General features: G+C 40.3%; 1 protein-coding gene across 6 annotated transcripts in view; it reads right to left on the bottom strand.

The window, feature by feature from the left end:
* fam168a (family with sequence similarity 168 member A) overlaps positions 1-17,106 on the bottom strand; it is a 49,399-nt gene that overhangs the window by 4,775 nt on the left and 27,518 nt on the right. For 4 of the 6 annotated variants that reach the window (XM_080429596.1, XM_080429595.1, XM_080429594.1 and 1 more), the window contains 3 exons: positions 16,945-17,036; positions 8,115-8,195; positions 3,231-3,385 (listed from right to left, as the gene is read on the bottom strand). In XM_080429596.1, coding sequence (XP_080285722.1) covers positions 3,231-3,385; positions 8,115-8,195; positions 16,945-17,014 — 306 coding nt within the window. In that variant the 5' untranslated portion in view covers positions 17,015-17,036. Of the gene's footprint in view, positions 1-3,173; positions 3,386-8,114; positions 8,196-16,944; positions 17,037-17,106 lie in introns of all 6 variants that reach the window. The other 2 variants (XM_080429591.1, XM_080429592.1) reach the window with 1 other exon arrangement.

Genomic DNA, 17,106 nt, shown 5'->3' on the forward strand with positions numbered 1-17,106 from the left:
AACACGGCCCCCTCGCGTATTAGGAGGGCAGGGTGAGTCACCAGAACCAAGGACGGGTGTTTTTGATGAATCTAACATGGTTCAAATGGAGTTTGAAGTTACAATGGGTTTGTATAGGAAGGGGGCGTGTCTGATAAAATGAATATCAAATGTCTAAATAATGAATCGAGCAACTTAAAAACTGTCTGGGGGGCTGACAAAGGCCTGAGTAGACGATAAAATGACCAAAAGTTTTTTTGAAAGTGAAATATCCCTTTAAGTACAATTTTGAGGTAGTTTTACTTTACTGGAGTATTTACTATCGTCTATACTTTTACTTCTACTCCACTACATCTCAGAGGCAAATATTGTACTTTTACTCCACTACAATTATTTGAAAACTTAAGTTACTAGTTACTTTTCAGATGTAAATTATGATATAATGATACATACATTAACCACTTTATCCATATTTTATACACAAGCTATTTGAAAATAGCAGATCTACAAGCTCACAACACGGCGCATCGCGACGCGTTGTGAGCTTCTATCTGCTATTTTCAAATATTTAGTACTTTTACTTTTGCTACTTTAAGTACATTTTGATGCCAATACTTTTGTACTTTTACTCAAGTAAATTTTGAATTCTGAACTTTTACTTGTAACAGAGTATTTTTTTTATATTACTTTTCCCACCACTGCTCATTAGAAACATGTTACATTTGTCTAAATAATAAAAAGAGGTTGCACATCAAACAATGGGTTTTCTCAGTGAAGTGCTAGACCCAAACATCCAGTATACATATCAAAAATAGGAATTGAAAAATCCCCAAAACGTAGCACATCCAAAATTTCAAATGAAACGGAGGACAAAGTACTCACTTTGTATTGGCACACACCAATAAACAACTCAAATATTTTATTAAATTATTGATTAAGCAGATATTGTAGCAGCATTGGTAATAGTAATATAGACAACCTATTAAATAATAATGTACAAACAATTTTCTCAGATATAGCCGATCAATTTTATTGTTTGTACCATACTGTGTACGGTAGCAGCAGTACGCCAATTCTGCCAGGAGAGGGCAGTGTGATTCCAAGAATAACCGTTAGCTCACTTTCTACACAAAGTGAGCTATGTGACTCTAGACACATTGTTAGCTTACTTTCTACACACTTCCTTTCTCCTATTTACTGGTATCAAACCAGTATCCAAAACCTGATAATGCTGCCTAAAATGCTGGTATTGGTTATGGAAATACGATACCAGGTAATGTATCACACGATGATATTTCATTTACAGTAAACAATGATTAGTATTTTATTTTGAATGCTCCTGTTGATGTTGCGCTACTGTTTTACACTCATTCTGTAGGGTTTACATTATTATTGTGTCATTACTTGTGGCTGCACTTTAACAATTATTAATGGAAGTGTTATTTATTCCTAGATTCAGATCAGTAGATCAGTATTAACAGATATTCAAGTTCCATTCTCCATTCGCTTAAAAGTAATGGTTTTGGACATAGGTTTCCATCCGACAGCGACAATATGCTATTTGTATACATCATATGCTGTAGCTGTAGGTGTATGTGTATGTGTATGTGTATGTGTATGTGTATGTGTATGTGTATGTGTGTATATATATATATATATATATATATATATATATATATATATATATATATATATATATATATATATATATATATATATATATATATATATATATATATATATATATATATATATATATATATATATATATATATATAGTATATATAATATACAGTATACTGTATATATCATATACAGAGTATACTGTATCTTTTTGATTACGTGACCTGTTCTATCCTGTGTTTTTCTCCTTGCTCTTCCTCTATTTTTATCCACACTCCTTCTCATGAAAAACTATAAAATGATGGAGCATGCACGGGAAAAAAAGAGAACGATTTCACCCACTTTGTTCGTTTATTGGTGTGTGCCAATAAAAAGTCGTGTAAAATGTGAGTACGTTGTCCTCCATTTGATTTGAAATTTGGGATGTGCTACCCTTTTGGGATTCTTTCAATTCCTATTTTGCTTTTGTTAGGGTTGTCCCCAGCAAGGATACCATTCCTTCAGCTTTAGTTTGTGGTGCTGATGACCACAGGACTCAACTAGGCATTCCAGTTCCACTTGCGTGTTAACACCTTAGTAGCCCTATTTTGGGCATGTCATAATATCCAAACATTCAGTGAAAATAGCAGATCTACAATTTTCGGCTATTTTCTGTGAAGATATTTGGTGTAGAGAGAAAACAGGAGGGAGCCTAATATTGACCCCTGGGGGACTCCGGTTAACTAAGTATATCTAGGGTTTAAGTGGTTAAGATTTCTGTCTGGCCTGATGAATACTATATGTAGAAACCATAGCATACCTATTCTGGGCATGTCATAGTAGGCGTTTGAACATTCAGCGAGAATTGGCGAACACCCGACAAAAATAGCCGGTCCACAAGCTCACAGTGTCATGTGTTGTGAGCTTGTAGACCGGCTATTTTCTTTTTTTTCTCCTTACATTTTTTATCCCACAATTTTGTAACCCTTTTTCACCCGGTGCCAATGTTCTAAGTGATCCTGGGCGCTACACTCCCCCCACCGCCCTAGGGAGCCCAGGGCCGAGCTTGTGCCTCCTTCAATGCATGAGAGCCAACTGACCTTCTTGTCACCTGACAGGGGGGAGTTTCCCCGGTAGGACGTAGCGCGTGGAAGGAACACGTTATTCCAACCAGTTCCCTTCCCCTCCATCAGGCGCCCCGGCTGTCATGGGGGAGGCGGTATAGCGACCAGGATTACTACATGTTTTTGTGAGGGTATTAACTACCCTAGGAGACACGGGGAGAACATGCAGCCCCACCCAGGGGCTTTTTTATTTTATATGGGCGCTGATGACGTGGAGGAGAAGACACGCCCCCAGCGCCCACAGCGTCCGCGGCGGGAATCTAACCCAGGACCTTCTAGCTGTGAGGCGACAGCGCTACCGACTGCGCCACCGTGCCCCCCTAGACCGGCTATTTTCAGCCAACAGAGAAAGTTGGTGTAGATGGAAAAAAGGAAGGGGGCCAAGCACAGACTCATGGGTGACCTCGGGCCAACAAAGTAGGGGTTCAAGTGGTTTAAGCATCACATCTGATTTATTAGGAGTCTGACCTGTGCATATAGGTTCTGCAGGTTCTGCTGAGGGTAGTGATTCATTAGGAGTCTGACCTGTGCATATAGGTTCTGCAGGTTCTGCTGAGGGTAGGCACTGCGGATTGGATACATGGCTGTTGGGTATGGGGTAGGGGTGGGGGTGTAGGGAGGGGGGGCTCCATTCGTCTGAGTGGGAGGCACTTTGTATTGGGTGCCTGCCGCAGTATATCCTGGAGAGAGAGAGAGAGAGTAAAGAGAAGAACAAAAGGAAAAGGTCATTCATGTATATACTGTATATATTAATGACTGTTAAGTACTGTGCACTTTGACCACACTTCTCTTATCTACAGTACACCTGTTGAAAGCTCGTTCACCATACCCCAGGTAGTTCCAAGTGCTGAGAGCCAAGCTAGATTTCCGTAGTAAACCTGGTGTCTGGAACTCCTATTACCATGCCTTCTACCTGCTGACTCTTTTTATTTTTTATTTCTATTATTAGTCAATGTGTTAAGGTCCTTACACACCGGCGAATATGCGAATATACGCAAAATTCGGACTCGTTCCGAATAATTAAGACACGCTTTTTCGCTTCGCGAAACTGATGTGGACGCTTGCATTGACTTTATAAGGTTTTAAAAAAAAACATATTTATTCGCATGAAGAATTCGCCCCGGTGTGTAAGGACCTTTACTCTATCCTGTGAATTTCCACCATGTGATCAATAAAAGTTCCATCTATCTAAATAGTGCATACAACTGCATCTTCTAATGTTAGTATTTTATGTCTGCGTTACAGAAACACAGAGAGAAATTACTTTATTTTAGTTTTTATTTATTTAGAGAAATTATACTTTTAGGGCTGCAACTAACAACTACTATCTTCATGAGCGATTACTCTGTTGCATATGTTTGTCCGGACCAGCGGATTGACTGACTGAGGGATTAAGTTACAACATCAGTCAGCCGGTTGACCCAGCAACAGACTAGCCAATCGCAAAGCTATCATCCCTCCAGGCTATTCTGTAGTCTGTCTTGGCCTAACAACTAACATTAAACTAGCCAATTGCAGAGCGATCATCCCCCAAGGCTATGGGATGTAGTGAATGGAGTATAAGTCGTGTACGGTTTTCAAAGTGGGGTCCCCAGCTAAAGTAATTAACATAGCATCACAATCATTTAACCACCATCCATTTATATGATGGCTAATACAAAATTGCAGATCTACAAGCTCAGATGAAAAATATCAAAAAAGTAAAAACAAAACAAAAAAACAACAAAAATCTTTTCTTCTGGGGGACCCTGGCAAAATACTTTTCAGATGGGGGTCCGAGAGCAAATACATATCAATTTGGGGGTCCTTGACTTGAAAAACTTTGAAAACCACTGGTGTATGGCCTCCTCACCTAGGGTCAGATCTGTGGGTCAGATCAGTGGGCCAGAGATGAGAGCTCACAGGGCGGATAACAGTCTGTGTCTGTTTGTGGTGATGTGGTAAAACTTCCATGGGGTGTATGTCAGTGTATTAGTAATAATCTAGGGTTGTCGCAATCAGGTTTCCTTTGCTAACGACCAGAGTAACAACAACTGCTATGCATTGTGAATTTGTTGATCTGCTATTTTCGCTATTGTCTTAAAAGCCATTTTGCAATAGGGGCCAATCTATGGCTATCTGTGGGTCCTTGGCATAGGAAAGTTTGTGAACCCCTGTAACAACAGACAACAAAACTATGGTAACAAGGTAATAAAAAAAGAAAATAATAAATGCTTGTCACAAGTAAATCCAAACCTACACAGACATCTTGAAACTTATTAGAATAAATTAAGAAGCAGGGAATGTTCTCGTCTCTACTTCCACGGTGTCAGCATATGGTACCCCATTTATTTCCTTCTACAATGTTTGCATTTCCACCAAATGCCAGAAGTGGAGTCTTTCAAATGCAAAACATTTTGGCAAGTGGTTTTGACCACCTCAACTAACCCTGGGAAGTCTTCCTCAAATTATTCTCCTCTTTATAATTTCTTTCAGATCTACTTCCTCCGAGTAAAGAGATTTGGTGCAGACACAAAGAAAAAAAAGTACAGTGCCAACTCAGGTCCAGTTTTCTAAGTCTAGAGGGTTTAAAACCAGTATTTTATCCTTGCATATACAGTATTATCTACCATGTATAATTATTCTATAAGATCAACCAGGAATATGTGTTATTGTCATAAGGGCTACTGTGCTGGGCCCTTGCAATGGAGGAATGTAAACACATTCCACTGTTTTAATGTCTAAATGACGATGTCAATGTACTGATGTAGTCACAGAATAATAAGCAGTAGGCAGAGTCTTCTTACATTTCAGCTTGATTACCATAAACACATAGACGGCAATGTTACAGTGTATCACTTTCTCATCTACCAAACAAAGTAGTGGATTAAAGCCTTGATGTATCCATTCAAGACTGCCTTTATATATATATGTGACTGCATTTATATATGTATGTGTGGTATTGTCAGCTCAGCTGTGATCTGTCAGCCTGCAGTACCGGGAACGACCAGCTGGAGGAGCCTGAAGGTCAAACATTCACATGCTGCTAGCTAGGGTGCTTATGAAAGCGCTTTCTCTCACAAGGACAAGAGAACAAAGAGCCGCTGGAGCCGCTCTGTGTGTGTGTGTGTGTGTGTGTGTGTGTGTGTGTGTGTGTGTGTGTGTGTGTGTGTGTGTGTGTGTGTGTGTGTGTGTGTGTGTGTGTGTGTGTGTGTGTGTGTCTGTCTATTTGTGCATGCATTCTCTCACACAAATTCCGTGCTCTAACATGCATGCAGGGCATTAGAGGACAATGGGGTGTGACAATTAGACAAAGCCGTCCTGAGAGAAAATGGTTCCTCTATTTAACGGTTATGTTGAAGTGCTGCAATGACACTGGCCAACATGGTGTTCTAACAATCACAATTGGCTTCCTTGGAGACTCACTTCTGGCCTGCTTGGATACAACACGTATTATCACTCAACATGCATTAAAGCACTCGCTATGTGTGTGGTAGCATGTCGGCAGAAAACCTCATATTCTAATTATTGCGATTATACACGATTTTCTCACTCAATTAACAGTTAAAAGATTTTCTCACTCGATTTGACAGTTAAAATTAAGTAACGTAATAACCAGGAGGAATGACTGAATCCACGAACGCAAGATACCATATGTGGTGATCTGTCTACGGCGCTATTCTATTAATAGAAGCCATCTAAGGTCATGAATTAATGAATAAATGCTAAAGCATTTTGTCAACAAGCTAAATACAATTTCACAACTGAAACATTTTGTTATGCCAAGTCCTAATCTGATTCTGCGATTTGTGACACAGAGTGATAGGAGCCCCCCCCCCCCCCCCCCCCCACACCAGCACTCTGTTTGCTAAACAATAAGCACAATATGTACAATTATGAGGTTTAGTTCATTCAAACCCTACAGTATCTTCTTGCTGTTCTACATACAGCCAACCAAGTTGAGAAGGAAAAAAAAATCGCAGATTGAGGCTTAAACCTTTGCTTCTATGAAATATCTGAGAACATTAGGGTTTCAAATGACTCGATCAAGTCGTGGTGACGAGAACTTTAATCCATCGACCGCATATCAGGATACAAGATGGGCACATCTCCGGGTAACCAATGGGGAAAATAAACAAACCCACACACACACACAGTCAACATGTTTAACTGAGCCCGGGTTTGAGGGTGAGACTACTTTCTTTCTGTTGGGTTGGGAAAGTTGAGGCGCTTCCTGTACTAAACCAACAGCTACATGCACACTGTGGCTGGGGAGCACGGTGACAACTGGCATCCCCATCTGCTGTGGGGACGAGACACTGAGCCCCAACTGTGTGTGTGTGTGTGTGTGTGTGTGTGTGTGTCTAGAAGGCCAACAGCAGCTGGCAGCTGGCTAGGTGCCCGTTTCTTGGGCACGGACGCTCTCAAGACTAAATGCTAAGTTACACAGGGCTTTCATCTCTCACAGGGGCTAATGAATCACACCGCTGTTTCGTTTTTTCAAACTGTGTGTCACAGCACAGCGCAAGGCACTGGAAGATTGAAATTGGGCCGGAATTTTTCTTTGAGAAATTGGGAGTCAAACATAGAGCGAGAGAGAGAGTATTCCACATTTTCAACATCGCAAAGTCAGGTGGTGTGTGAACCAGAGTGGGGGTATGTACACACTACTCTTCATTAGTGGTTCGGTACGATTCAGCACATTTTCAATACAGTAAATAAACGTAGAAATGCCAGAGAAATGGACTAAAACTACAAAACATCATAAATATAAAGTACCGTATGTTACTTTTTGGAGCTATGTCTAACCCATATTCAGAGATGTCTTCTTAGCAGCATATAAAAGAAAAACTGTAATGTAGTATTGCAGTCGTTATACTCTTCATACCCTTTAAACACCAGGGAATGGCTCTGTGTGTGTGTGTGTGTGGGGGGGAGCTTTGATTTGTAGGGAGGATGAGAGTACGTCAACTGGCATATTAGATTAAATGATCCTGAAAGCATCTCGCTAATTAAAATCTCTAATGTAGAACCGATAGAACCATCATAAATCACGGCCTCTATTCCTCCATTAAACAGAACACTTATCAGTAGACCATGTGTGTGCCTGGTGTAGTTTTACCAGTACTAAGGCCTGGCTCTTTCATAGAGTACATTTGTGTGACTGAATAACGAAGATTTTCAAAAACTTTCAAAAATAGCCAATCTAAAAGCTAATCATACCAACTAAAACCACGTTTATTTGGAAGAACTGGGGGAGGTCCTCCCACTACAGGATCAAGACGACCACACCTGTGCTCTACTCAACCCGAGCCTCAACAGTCACCGGGGGTCTCGGGGAGGAGCTCAACACTAGACACAGAGTCAACGTCAAATCCACAGTGCGGCGTGGCGCGTTATGAGCTTGTGCTGCTTTTGAATAAGGTTTACCTGGTGGATATCCAGGACTTCCTGTCTGATAGAGGTTGGGTGTGTAGGTCGGTGCGGCTGTGGGATAACCTCCAGGATAGCCTGAATTAAACACACAAAAGAATAAACAAATATTGAAGTTAGGACAAAATATATAAGAGACAACTTCAGATATTTTACATAGTTGAGAAACTTGAGAACTAAACAACAATAGCAGTTGCTTCTTGAAAATGGAAAAATGGATCTTGGAATCCATTGTGGGTACGACGTGGCTCCAATGTGGATCTCAGACTTTTGGCCATGTGGCCTGGCACGCAAATCCCGGGGGGGGGGGACGGGGGGGTTACCCCCTAGCTTCAGATTGGACCCCCCCAGTACATTTTAGAATAAGTTAAAATGATAAAAGAATACTTATTTAATAGAACCTGAACCAACTTATGCATCGTAATCAATAATGAAGAATTAACATAACAAAGAAAAATCTAATTTCGATGCCCATGTGCTCCGTGCGGGCGACGCGCTCTAGCCTCAACCCAGATTTGCGCCGCTGCATGTGGCCAGCCTGTGTCATGTCAGTAGTCTACGACATATCTGTGACATAAGACTCCTAAATTGGGCTAGGTTTCAGCTCGATCCAAACCCCCATTCTCTTCCATTATAAAATGAAAGTTAAATATTTCAAAAAGAAAAAAACAATGTGGAAGATATTGGAGGTACTTCTGTGACTACTGGCAGTGTGCACAACAAAGTTGGTGCTGGTCGGTTTGGTACAGTACAACAGTAAAAACAATTAGAGGGAAATGACTTAAAATGTTGAAAAGTTCTCCGTAACTGCTGAAAAAGCAGTAGATAGATGGATAGATAAATAATTGTATTTTCGTGTCCTGCACACAAAGTGCCCAACCCTCATGGGTTTATAAGACACCATTTTACGCTTACATCCTGTTTACAGTATATTCACATAAAACATTCAATTACATCTCAGAATTATACAGAGTGTTCGGTCTTCTCTCCCAAGTTTGACAGATAAAATCTGCCACAACAAAAGCTCCTTTAACAAAACATATCAAGTTTTTCATAATCATCTAACTCAAGGAAATCATCAAATAGAATACTTCTGACTATCAAATACCTCTCTTATATCATCATATTTAGGGCAATAAAACAAAAAGGGAACCTAATTTTCAATTTCACAAAACAAACAGTATCTCTCTTCCTCTGGCATTAAACCTGCCAGTGTCCAGCGCTGATGGTAATGTTTCTGACCGTATTTGTGCACAGAAAGATTGTTGTCTTTTGCTTATACTTCACATAAGGTTCTACAGTGTACAGTGTACCTGTCCTATGAGACAATAAGTTTGCTAGGTTTATACTATATATCACTACACAATTTTTCTTTATACCTGGAGAACATTGTACTTCTAATTTCATTAATGTCACATAGTAACTTATTTTGGAAAATACAAAACAAACCATTAGAATAAAATAAAGATCTCAATTCATTAATCCAGGGGTGACCACATCTAAAATCCCAGTTAAAATATGTTTTAAAGTATGAAGATGTGGAGGAAGTTGCTAGTCTATTGACTGTAGTTGGCATAATATTGGCCTATACATGTTAATTGTCTTGCATTCAAAACCAGCTATACTGACAATGCTCTGGAATTTGTAGGTACTATATTGGTGGAAAAAAACTGCTGTATTCTATTTGTTTATACGGAGCTTGGGTGAGATACTTTGAGAAATTGGGAGTCAAAGAGAGAGAGTATTGGACTTCTTCCAATAATGATGTCACAAAACCTTATTGACTGGATGATTTCTGAATGTTGGGGGTGGGGCAGATGTAGCCGTTGTGAAAATATACAATATTTATTGTTTATGTGAACGCCAAATTACAACATAAGTACAGTTTTTGAATTAATTAAATTTACAGCATTTATAATAGTCTATTGCCCTGTTTTTAAGATGCACACATGAACACACACACCATAAAGGACAACCATCGGTCGTGTATACATGCAAGCAACACAGATGCACACAAACGGATACGTGGCCCGAACAAAATGTGCACAGATGGCACTCATTAAAAAATGTCTGCACTAATAACACACAGTCTAGTGAACGCACAGCGCGCACATGTACACACAATGATGAGACACACCTACCCAATATGCTGGGAGGAGGAGATGTACTGTGTATTCAGAAACATAATTAGCTATGTGTGCAGCTGAGTGCAAGTGAGCTCAGACTAGGGTGGGCGGTTAACCGAAAATATATCAAAACCAATAATGACTTGGAACATTCATTCAAAAAGTTGAATCCATTTTGTTATATTCAAATAAACCAATAAGTCTGACTAACCATTTAACCCTGTATTATACTTTGTTGTACAATCGTGGTATGCAAAGATAGGCGATCTATAAGCTCACAACACACCGCATCGCGTTGTGAGCTTGTATATCGGCTAATTTCACGTTTTCGTTTGAATAATGGTTCATTAATCATAATCGGCACATAAGTTTGAAACAATCGTGATATTGATTTAAAGTCACCCCCCACACACACACACGTCTGTGACACATAAAGCAGATGCAGACCTGAGACAAATCTATTCTGGTGAGGTGTGAGTGAGGCAGAGACAGACCAAGTGTGTTAAGTGTTGCTCATCATCTGCAATTATTGTATGCTTGTTCAGAGAGCAGGCAAATCAAATTTCTTTCTCAAATCTGATCTTTTAAAAAAAAAAATCGCTGGCAGTGGATGATTTATTTATTTTGGCAGTGAATGAGTTAAGGCAGCTCTCCACCACACCGACGTTAGCGGCGGTAAGTGTTGGAAAGCGTTGTGGTGGTATTGATTAATTGAATGTATTAGTAAGAGGCAACAATCATCACCTGTTCTTCCCTGTCAAACTCCTCTCCTTGACAAACTCCTTGCAAACAGCCTTCTCATGCAAACTTAATTCAAACGTGCCGACTATGTGCGAGTCAGTTATAGAATAAAGCCCATGTAAGGCATGACCATCTGTTATACCTCTGTGTACCATCCTGCCAGTATAAATGTGTCTAAGACATTGGTGTTGGGTAGTGCTGGGGGAAGCTCTGGAGGGAGACACTAGTCTCTCTCTGCTGTGATGAGATCTACAATAAAGTATGGAGTTTTGTTTCCTGACAACTGAGTCCTGCATCGTCCTGATCTGTTTAACTTACTTAAAGTACCATCTAAAAGCTGCCATTATAGCGTCTGATGCCGAACAGACCCCATGCTGTTGCAGTAAGAGTCGAAAGTAGGGATGTGAACGGTATTTAGTATTCAGTATTTAGTGTCGACGGCATTTATCGATGCAGTCGATTTTTCTTCTTTTTTTCCCCTTCTGCACAGCAGTTTAGAGGAGAGCGCAAACTGAGCTTTCCTTTAAGCACCACAACCGCACCCATCATGTTTAGAATGTTTAGAAGTATCAAAGCCCTAATGACAATAAAAAATACTTTCTTTTTTTAGTTTATTAACTCTCAGTGCCACGCCCCGAGATATCCCGAGTTTTTCCCGAGTACCCTCCGTGCCAGCACGAGAAATCCCGAGTTTTTACTTTTGACTGTGGTCGCGCTATTCTGTTTATTTTTCATGATCACTTTCGTTTCCTGACTCCTTCAGACTCACCCGGAGCCGGATGTAAAAAAAGAAAAAATCATTTCCGGGTCACGTTGTTTTTCTCCGGTGATTTTCGGCCAGAATAGGGAAAGTCACGTTTTTTCACACGGTATAAAAAGCGAACGGAGAGGTCCACGTCTACTCTCTTTGGTCTGGGTGACGATCAGTCATCGTAGTCGTGTATCGCATCGTAATTTAGCCCGATCAACGATTGTCGAAAATGTCAACATCCGGTTATGACCGGATATGACGTGAGCCTGTTTGGGAGGGGGTGAGTGAGCCAGCGAGGTCATCAATGTGTCGATTTGTTGCTCTCTACTGGTAGAACTGTATTATGGGTTTAAAACCCCAATCAGATCATTTATTTGAATGAAAAATTACAAAATAAAAAACGCAAATTGCTGGCACTGGGGGAGTACTTTATGAAAATACTCTTGGCACTGAAAGAGTTAACACAGAACACTATAATCCGTAGGCAACAGCAGCTTAACTAACGAGGCCTACCTTTGATAAATTAGGAAGAACTCAGACTCAGCTCTTCTTGCCGATGCCAAATAATAATAGTAACAACACGTTCAACAATATGTAGCTATATGGCCTGGATATAAGCATTTATAACGTCTTACGGAGTGTTCTGGTTAAATCAGCGAATACAAGAATGCTCGCCCCAAAACACTGTCACCCCGGATCAAATCCGGCGACCTGAGAACGGTCGCCACCAGGTAGGCTACTCCTAAACGTTACCTCAGTAAAAATGGGGGCTAGTGAGTTTTGGGGCGATCGTTCCAGTTACCTCAGTGTACGTTCTCTCTCTCTCTCGCCGTGTTGTCATTTTTTGGCACGGTGTGTTCTGGAAATGCCATCAGCTCACGGAAGCCTTTCCCCTCGACAACGCTAATAGGCATCTTCGGCTATTATCTTGGCTGGCAAATCAGTGATCTTTTCTGCCTGCCGGTCATCACAATGGCGAGGTTTCACGGTGAAGTCTGCCTATCTGCTTTGCTTGTGTGATGGCTTTGGGTGTCTCGCTGATGTTGATATGCATACTTTGTGCTGCACAATTTGCTTTGCACCGTTTTATCGTCAATCCTGACTAGATCATCCCACACCGCACTCCTATGTGAAGCTGCCGTTTTCAAGCGGGCTTTCGAGCATGCACAAGCAGAAAGTAAACAAAACTTGTCAGCGCGCACATGACCAGACCGGACATGCACTAGAGCAGCACAGACGCACACACTCCCATTTGGAAAACATTAGATTTTTTTTTACATTTTGAACTGGCTATTTTGGAAAACAGTAATGTTTATAACGTTTTTGAACAAGCCATAAAAAATGATATTTTTTTCTATTCTATTTCTAGAATCGATAGGAGCAACGAGACAAAAATCTAGTCGACTTTCGACACATCTTAACTTCTTGCCATAGGCTATTTTAGCACCATAGTAGCCGCCTGTCGGGTGTTGGCCCTTAGGTGCATTCAGCTACTTTTTTTCACACCTTCCAAACGACTGATCTCCCGACTTCATTCGACTGCCAGTCTGTAGTAACCTGTAGTAGTCTGTTTGGTGGAGAGCTACCTTTAAGACTGTTCACACGGTTATTAAATGTGATCTTTAGGACTGACTGTTCACACGGTTATTAAATGTGATCTTTAGGACAGACTGTCCACACAGTTATTAAATGTGATCTTTAGGACAGACTGTCCACACGGTTATTAAATGTGATCTTTAGCCCATACCCTAGGTGGGGTTGGCGAAAGGGCCTACTCTGTGTGGAGTTTGCATGTTCTCCCCGTGTCTCCTAGGGTAGTTAATACCCTCACAAAAACATGTAGTAATCCTGGTCACTATACCGCCTCCCCCATGACAGCCGGGGCGCCTGATGGAGGGGAAGGGAACTGGTTGGAATAACGTGTTCCTTCCACGCGCTACGTCCAACCAGGGAAACTCCCCCCTGTCAGGTGACAAGAAGGTCAGTTGGCTCTCATGCCTGAAGGAAGCATGAGCTCGGCCCTGGCCTCCCTACTGTGGGGTGACAGGTGTAATACTGGTGTAGGGCTGGTGTAGTGCCCAGGATCACTTAGGAAATTGGCACCGGGTGAAAAAAATGGGTTACAAAAATCGCGGGATAAAAATTTAGAAAAAAAAAAAAAATGTGATCTTTAGGACAGACTGTCCACACAGTTATTAAATGTGATCTTTAGGACAGACTGTCCACACAGTTATTAAATGTGATCTTTAGGACTGACTGTCCTCACAGTTATTAAATGTGATCTTTAGGACAGACTGTCCACACAGTTATTAAATGTGATCTTTAGGACTGACTGTCCTCACAGTTATTAAATGTGATCTTTAGGACAGACTGTCCTCACAGTTATTAAATGTGATCTTTAGGACAGACTGTCCACACTGTTATTAAATGTGATCTTTAGGACAGACTGTCCACACAGTTATTAAATGTGATCTTTAGGACTGACTGTCCTCACAGTTATTAAATGTGATCTTTAGGACAGACTGTCCACACTGTTATTTGCAAGTGATCAGATCTGATTTGTGTGTTCAGACATTGTGGACCTACTGTGAGTACTCTGTCATATGACGGTGTCACTCACCAAAAATAGCAGACCTACATTGCATTTCAAACCACATAGGAATGTGGTTAAAATTTGGTTCTCAAAAGTCAGTTTCCCTGTGCTTTTCTGCTGTTCAGATTTGATTAAAAAAAACTATCTGATTCAAATCTTGTTAGGCCAAACATCTGATTTGTGATGCCAGTCTGAACATAGCCTAACTTTTTTCAAGTCCAACTTCTAATCCCACAGTAGCAGACATTTAACCAAATCCAGCCATATGTATGTAGATCTTCTAAATCATGGGTTTTCAACTGGTGGTCCACGGACCACTGGTGGTCCGTGAAGGAATTGCATGTGGTCCCTGACCATGCATTTAGATTAGGTGAAAGTGAAGATTTGTGTTTTATTTTATCGACCACTTGTTGAGAAACAGTGCAGTACGTATAATGACGCATCAATGTTATCAGTTACTGGGAAGTCTGATGTGAAGAACTTCCACATAAATGGGAGTTAGAATCTCAAGGGAAACTGTACCGGATTGTCTGGTTGTGTCACCATTATTAGGAAATGTGCTCATAATCAATCGCATGTGTCTGCTCTCTCATACATAAGTTGCTGTTAAGGACTTGATTTAATTCACCTCGAATTAACAAATTAAATTTGGCCCTTAACAGTCATTATTTAATTTCAAGCTTTTCCCCCCACACCACACCCATATCGCCCCTCTCAACACAACAGTGGTCCCCAGGTTAATTCTTAGTCGGGGTGGTGGTCCCTGGTTCATAGTCAGTTAGAAAACCCCCGATGGTTCCTTCTATTTGGATTTAATTTGGCTACCCTTTCTGTACATAACTATCGATAGAGGTATTTGGTCAAAAATATCACATTTCATTTTGTCCATATTTCCCAGCCATAAAATTAGAAAAAAGGAGGGCTAGCGCATTCAAGTCTTGTGAAGACAGAGATCTTAGAAGGTGCTATTTGGTCTAAAAAGGGGGAAATCATCCATAGTCAAAAAGGAAATGAGTCCAAGACACTCTTCATTAAGTCAAAAAGCTAAATAAAAAAAGCTAGTTCATAATTGCCCAGCCCTAGTTTGCCATCTGCCCATGTGACAACTGTCATCAGATACTGTCTTCACTATGTATCATCCACAACCTTTCCTTACAGTTAGATGTAGTATGTAAGTATCAGTCATTTTCCTAGCGATTTTCCTATTGAACACATTTTGAATTAAATTAATAATTAAGAAGAGCATTTTCTATGATCATCTTTTTTTTTTTTTTACAAGTCAACGTGAACGTCTGATTCACCATTTAAGCCCTATTCTATACTTTGTTGTACAACAGTGAAACACAAAAATAGCCGATCTACAAGCTAAAACAACTAAGCAAAAGTAATAAAATAACTTTTTTACTATCATTTACTCACCCCGTGAAACCTTGAATTCATGGAGAATGAACAGAGAATACTTTATGAATTGAAGTTAAGAGGTCAAGACTAACAGCAAAACTAAATCAAAAGTATAAACTCCAACTCACAGAGTTAGTCACAGTCTAACCCAAGTGTCCCGTTTCCAGGGGTGGATCCAAATTATAGATACTCCTGGTCAAATATGACTACTACAAGTGAAAAGTTGTTCAAATTTGTACCCGGGTTAAACGTAACGTAAGTCGGGGCTTGATCAACCCCGGCTGGGTCACATGGGCGGGGGTGTATGTTGTTGCGAGACCCGAAACACCCGACCCCAGGCTACAACACTGATGATACATCCCAGGTGCATCCATGTGATGTTTTCTTTATAGTATTGTTATATTAAAATTTTGACATTTTCCAAAAACGATCAAAGAAAAATCTACAAGCTCACAACGCAACGCTTTACTAATCTTGAAATACGGCTTAAATGGTTAATTCATAATATACTTTTTCCCTTTCTAGAAATGTAGTGGAGTCAAAAGTACAAATGGGTGAGTGAAATATACTCAAGTAAAGTACAGATACTCAAATAACAAAGTAAATGTACTTAGTTACTGTCCACCACTGTCTGTATCCGGTCATATGCTCATTACTTCCAAAACACTGCATTCTCACTCAAACTTTACTATTTAGAACTATGTGTAAATAGTCTTATTCATGAACGAGTATCACATGTCAAGTTTAAGTGCATGCTTTTGAACTTGGCTCATGTTGATCGTCACGCACACGCCCAGACACGCTCATTGTGTATTTAGTATTTAAAAACACCACAAGTGTTTTAAATGCTATTGTTTAGTTTCAGAGACAATGGAGTGTTTTTAAAGTACCACGGATATGACTGGATACAGGACACTTGGATTATAATGTGAGAGTCGTGTGAGAGTTTATGAACTTATTTTTCAGATTTGGCTGTTGTTAATCTTGGCCACCTATTAACTTCAATTAATCGTTATTTTCTTCATTTTTGTAATCTTAATTCACAGTGAAGGAACGCAACAACAACAACAACAATTCTCAATGAATTCAGCTTCACAGGATGAGTAGCTGATAGAAATTTTCATTTTGAGGGTGAAGTATTCCCTTAAAATGTGTCTTTCACAATATAGCAGAATATATTTAACACGCTAACAAAATAAAGTGTGTGTTTGTTACCTGTAAAGGCCATGTTCTTGGGGTTTCCGTAGGGGGCGCCAGGCTGAACGGGGCTGTAGACTGGATTCATACCCGAAGCTAACCTGTTCTTACTGAGAGCGAGACATTTGAGGGGAGAAATGGAGAGAATGGGACAGCAAATGGAGGAGTAACAGGGTGGAT

Source organism: Gymnoscopelus braueri (assembly GCF_963280865.1).
Source record: "Gymnoscopelus braueri genome assembly, chromosome: 5".
NCBI classification, from domain to species: Eukaryota; Metazoa; Chordata; class Actinopteri; order Myctophiformes; family Myctophidae; genus Gymnoscopelus; species Gymnoscopelus braueri.